Source organism: Acomys russatus, chromosome 11 (genome assembly GCF_903995435.1).
Source record: "Acomys russatus chromosome 11, mAcoRus1.1, whole genome shotgun sequence".
Lineage (NCBI taxonomy): Eukaryota > Metazoa > Chordata > Mammalia > Rodentia > Muridae > Acomys > Acomys russatus.
The window spans coordinates 50,117,407-50,123,720 of record NC_067147.1 but is presented as its reverse complement, the minus strand read 5'-3'; the positions used below and the strand labels follow the sequence as shown (position 1 = coordinate 50,123,720).

At 38.8% G+C, this 6,314-nt stretch overlaps 1 protein-coding gene across 1 annotated transcript; it reads left to right on the top strand.

The window, feature by feature from the left end:
* Nucleotides 1-1,658: 1,658 nt before the first annotated feature.
* LOC127195199 (NEDD8-like) lies at nucleotides 1,659-2,221 on the top strand. The gene has a single exon (XM_051152602.1). It carries the CDS (start codon nucleotides 1,712-1,714, stop codon nucleotides 1,958-1,960), a length of 249 nt encoding a protein of 82 aa, XP_051008559.1. The 5' UTR covers nucleotides 1,659-1,711; the 3' UTR covers nucleotides 1,961-2,221.
* Nucleotides 2,222-6,314: the final 4,093 nt, after the last annotated feature.

The window sequence follows — 6,314 nt, the reverse complement described above, 5'->3', positions numbered from 1 at the left end:
GTGTGTGTGTGTGCATGTGTGCATTGGAACATATGTAGAGGTCAGAAGACAACCTATGGAAATCAGTTCTACTCTACCTGAAACATGCCAGCTACTGATCTTAGCTCTTCAAGCTTGGTGGCTTTACCCACTGAGCCCTCTGATCATCCTTCACATATACTGTTTTTACAAAGAAAGGAAAAGTTTGCACAAGAAACTTTAGAACCATGAGAAAGGTAATGAATGAGCTCAACCACTGGGCCATCTCCCCAGCCCATGCAGAAAACCCTTTACCTGGACTTCTTGCCTTATTCAAGGTATTCTTCATTAAGATGTATATTTCAAAGTTCTTTTAGGGGGAACACTTACTGCACATCTGAAATATTTTCTCCTTGACTTCAGTATAGGTACCATTGCCAGTAGATTCTACTCTCAATAATATTTGTGAAAAGCCAGAGAGAATAATGCAATGCTACATAAACCACAGAGAGTCTGTTCATAAATATTATTCACTTGCATTTGCATTTAGTGAGATTCATACACACACACAGAAAAGGCCTGAATTTAAATGTACACTCTGTCAAATCTTGCATCATGACATTCAAAATAAAGTTAGTACAACACTGGAGATTATTTCTGAAGTAATTTAAATAATTGGGTATGATAACAAAAACTTTAGGCATGTCTTCTGTAAAAATCTGTGATTTATGAGGAATATGTATAAACCATTACATATATTAAGATATTTGTAAAACATTACATGTATCATCTATCATTTATCTAGAGATGAGAAAAAATATGGTTTATGTAACCAATAGCCATACATACACATATAATTGATCTTGGTAAGCATACTGTGAGGTGAAGCTATGAGGTTAAGACAGTCTTATAATTCTTAACCTAGTGAATGTCAAACCTTTTTCTAGCCTATCATAAATAAATGTATTCCAGACACTGAATAGCCTACAGCAAAAAAAAAAAAAAAAAAAAAAAAAAAAAAAAAAAAAAGACCTAGCACCGAACTCATGTTATCATATGATTTTAGCTATCTTCTGTGATTATTATATACAAGAATCTGTGATGCTATAGAGATGGCAGAGCTCATGAAACCAAGCTGACTGAGAGCTGTCAATTGCTGCCATGGTGGCCTACCCTTCCTAAGGGATACAACATAGAACGGACAACGGCGGAATGCAAACTTTAATGTTAACTTCTGATAAACATTGTGTAGAATTATCTTATGAACTGAGAATGTCCATCCTAGGGAGGTTTTGTTGAGATTCAGGAAGTCAGTATCTCACAAGTTTCAGAATGTCCCTGAAACTTACAGAATTCACAAATCCTCTCCCTTCCCAAGGTTAATGTAGCTTTCAAAAATGGCTGCCATCATGAGATTCTTGGGGATAGAGTAACTTTTGAGTCATCCATGTACCTGTAAATAACGTTTCATTTAGTTTTGGACCTAAGCCAGAAATTCATGAAATAGCTACTTTGGTCTGACACTGTTGCCCCACATGGGGTGTACACACATTGCTTTCAAGTCTCCACAAGAAAAGTTAACCCAACATGATTGCAGTGGACTTTTTAGTCATAAAAGTAGTTTCGGAAGGGTGGAAAGAGGAGAGGGTGGATCCGGAGAGTGACCCGGAAGTGGAGTGCTGGGAAGTGGCAGTGGTGGCCACAGCAGGAGAAGCAGCACTCTAGCTGCCTGCAACCTCAATCTGGGAGGAAGATGCTAATTAGAGTGAAGACGCTGACGGGAAAGGAGATTGAGGTTGACATTGAACCCACAGACAAGGTGGAGCGAATCAAGGTGCGTGTGGAACAGAAAGAGGGAATCCCCCCCCCCCCACAGCAGCGGCTCATCTACAGTGGCAAACAAATGATTGATGAGAAATCAGCAGCTGATTACAAGATTCTAGGTAGTTCAGTCTTCCATCTGGTGTTGGCTGTTAGAGGAGGAGGCGATCTTGGGCAATGATGAACCTCGGTTCCATTTTACCTCCTTGTCCTGTCGCTCGTAATGAGGCATCACATATCCTGTCACTCTCTGGGGCACCAGAACTACTGCCCCCTCCCTTGGATGCCCAGTCTTATGTGTCTGCTGGTGGGAGAATGTGAGGACCTCAGGGTGTAGCGTTCCTGGCCCAAATGGCCCTTGCTGGTTGTTGGGTTTTAGTTTGCAGTCCTGTGTGCTTCCCAGTCTTATGGCTAAGACCTTGGTTGTCAATAAAATATTTCCTGGCCAAGAAAAAAAAGTAAAATTTATTTTTATATGCCAAAGGCTTGTCCATTCTATTGGGCCTTGATTTCCAACCTTCCCTTGTTTCTGGATTCATATGTACAAATCTACTCACCAAACTTGTAATTTCATAATATCAATTTATGAAGAAGAAAAATGTCTGGATTTACAAACTTAGTCCTTCTCAATAGAAAGGAACGCTGCAAACAAACAAACAAACAAAACAAAACAACAACCCAGAGATGATGTGTGTAACTAGGGCAGCTTACACAGGACCCCAATTTGAAGTGCCCTCTGTAAAGGAGCACATCCTGGGAACAGCTGGCTTCTCTCTGTATCATAAACACTGTGTAGCAATGGAGCACTTGGAGAAACAAGCATGTACTGTACATAAATAAGGTTGCTATGGTGATTACAAAATGCTAAATAGAATCTAGGGCACTTATCTAAAATTCAATGAGAGTACTTGTCAGATAAACCAACAGATCTCATGACTCAAAGACTGTTCATCTCAATAGAATGTATATCTAGAATCACATAGAAATTATTTTCACATTCCCATAAAACACATAAATCATAACATCCTAAATAAGAAGTCTAGATACACAGATATTTATGACAATACTTCTCAGTTCATTACATCATCTTGAGTTTTAATATCAGTTGTGGAATATTAGGGGAATCCATGAAATTTTTATCTCCCTATGCTAGCCTTTAAACATTCATTATTCATAAATCCAGGACACATTTTATTTGCCTATTTGTACTTTGTGTCTGTGTTTTGGATCCTATAGGAAAGAGACACATGTGGAATCAGAGATGTAGATGGGTTTATGTTTTGGTTCCTACAGGAAAGAGACTTGCTTGGAGTTGATGGGACCATGTTTTGTTCTTTGCCTCAGTTTAAATGTCTGTTAGAGATTGCTAGTCTTGGTTTATTTTTGTGCAATACAGAGACATTAATATGTTTCTCATAACAGTATTAAAGAACTTAAAAAAGTACAAATGTATTTAAAGTAGTTCTATGTTTTATATATTTGCAGTTCTGGTGGCATTAAAAATAATAGCTATTTATGTTATTATTTACATATTTTTATTCTTATCTGGACATCTTTTCTGAAGCACTAAAATCAAACACAGATCTCACTAGCTTCCAGACATCAGTGTTTCTAGGTAGATTTCATCATCCTTACTGCATAAATAAGAGCTCCTGGAAATGTCCCTGAATCTCCTTAGGATACGACAGCCAAACTCATCAAGAGCTACTTCAAATGGGAGCCGATGACACAGTTCATGAGTACACAGGAAGGAGGAGAGAAGAAAACCAAAGAGGTTCCCTCTAATTTCAACATCATTGAAGGGAGGAGTTCACTTTTGAGAATAAATGTGTAAAACATTTAAGTCTAAGCTATGTTTCAGGTAACACTGCAAGGAAACTAAGATATATACCCACCATGACCAGCATAGGCAGTGGTTCAACAGCTGCCATGAACTGGGACCCAGTAGTTAAAATCAGTTTCCAATTCCCCCGTGGTTCTTTTTTTTTTTTTTTAATCAATAATCTATAATCAACCATGTTCCTTTTCAAAAGTTCCAAATCATTTAACTTAGAAGTTCTTTTTTGTTTGTTGTTTGTTTGTTTGTTTTTGTTTTTGTTTTTGGAGACAGGGTCTCTCTGCATTAACCTTGGCTATCCTAGACTCACTTTGTAGACCAGGCTGGCCTCGAACTCACAGCGATCCACCTGCCTCTGCCTCCTGAGTGCTGGGATTAAAGGACTGTGTCTTAATTTGTACACGGATGTTTTAGTATAAAATGCAGTGGGAGCTGTTTGGGTAGACATGACTTGCACACTTGTACTTATAACTCTAGAAGAGGAAAGTGTAATAAGGATATATTATGAGAGAAAATAATACTTATTTTAATACAAAAGTGATTTTTTTTTAAAGAGCTAGAAGTAGAACAGAAGAATAGAATCACAGAGTTTCTTTAACTCAGAGGTAGACTGCTGTCTTCGTTAGGGTTTCTGTTGCTGTAAAAAAACTCCATAAGCAAGAAAACATTTCATTGGGACTAGCCTACAATTTCAGAGGCTTAGCCCATTCTCATGATTGCAGAAAGCAAGCGTGGCAGTGTGGAGGCAGACATGGTGCTTGAGAAAGAGCTGAGAGTTCTCCATCTTGATAAGCAAGTAGCAGGAAAAAGAACTTTGTGTCACCGAGCCTGAGCTCAAGCATAAGAAAACTCAAAGCCCGCCCCCGTTATGATGTACTTCCTCCAGCAAGGCCACACCTCCTCTAGCAACACCCCACCTTCCAAGAGTGCCCTTCCCTATAGGCCCGTGGGAAATTTTTTTATTCAAACCTCCAAAACTGTTCACTTAAAAAAGCCCTATAGAGCCGGGTGTGGTGGTGCATACCTTTAATTCCAGCACTCGGGAGGCAGAGGCAAGCAGATTTCTGTGAGTTTGAGGCCAGCTTGGTCTACAAAGTGAGTCCAGGAGAGCCAAGGCTACATAGAGAAACTCTGTCTAGAAACACCCCTACAGCGCCCCCTCCAAAAAAAAGCCCAACAGAAGATAAAGAGAGAGGCTACGGTGGAAGTCTCAATCAGGCTAATTGTTTGCTAGTCTCTCCAGAAGGAGGAATAACTGACTAATGTAAGCAAATTCAGCGCCTAGCACAACCTTGTCATTCCATACACCAAGAAACAGAACTTCATGTGTGATAAATTCAACCGCATGCTTGCGGCTGGACCTTGCTCAAACTTCAAAAACCAGTGGCAGCTTTTGGGGAATGTTTTCAGACTGCTACATCAACCCCGGAGAACCAAGAACGTGGTGGAAAGGGTAAATCAAGAAGAAATTGGATGCGCAACTGGCTCTGACACTGCAGATCCTTTGGTCATTGATTTAGTGACTAGGAACATTTTATGCATAGTCCTTAAAGCTTGTAGCTAAGACAGAAAATGGACAGCGAAAGGTTTGAGGATAGAAAGTTATAGGGAAAAATTGGAAAGTGTATTCTAGAAAACTAGCTTGCTATACAAATTATCTTATATCATAGATAGATCCAGCTGTCATTTCCATTTTCCATTTCAGTGATTGGTAAATAGCAAAACATATCTTGCTACCTGCTGTATGCTTTAGACGGCATTAAAGGCTAACTTTTGCATGAAAAAACACAAACATTATAAGAAGATTAATAATATTTGTGGTAACAGTGAAAGCTAACATTTCTATTCTCTATCCAGCACTACAACTTTATCTACACAGTAACCTCAATATATTTTAGTAATATCTTGTCTAAAGTTTATTTTACAAAAACCAATGGTTTACAGGCAAAAAAAAAGTAACAGAAATAATTATTTTTAACACAGCACACGGCTTAAAAGACATTACGAAGAATATACAAAATCCTGTGGTGATAGAAATAGAAAAATTAAAAGCAGAAGTAGAGAAAGGTAGAGTAGAGAAGATTAGACAGTTGGTTGTGAGCCTCAGAACCTTGTATGCAGTGATTTTGTTTCAGGAATGAAGCAGGACTGTAAGGAATTAGCACACATGTCCCCAGGTTAGATGTGAGTCAGCTAAAAGTTGTTCCTATGACTAAAACAAGTGGGTAGAGGCCGCAGAATCTAGCACTATGAAAACTGTCATCTGTCAAAAGACCTAAAGAGGAGTCTGAAGCACTGCCCATGGGGAAGGTCAGTGCACCAAGGCTAGAACATATAGCAGCAGGGAAACACAGGCAACAGAATCCCTTGGTAATGAGAGAACAAAGTGAGGACCAGGCATTTGATAATGGTGTCAGCAGTCATCTAGATCAGGAAGTTTACTATGAAGATCAGAGTTCATCATGAAAACGCTTATGATCTGAAAGCATAGAGGAGGCTCAGGAGGGAGAGAGGGAGTTCAAACTGAAGTAAAAAAAAAAAAAAATGGAAAAGATAAGACAGTATGAAAGCAGACAGTTAACATGTTGAAATAAGCAATATAAACACAGACATCAAATTAAAGGAAATGTGAGTTTATTTTGAAAAGGGAAAATGGATTTTCCAAAAATTGCGTATTTACGTGCGTGTCATAGACAAA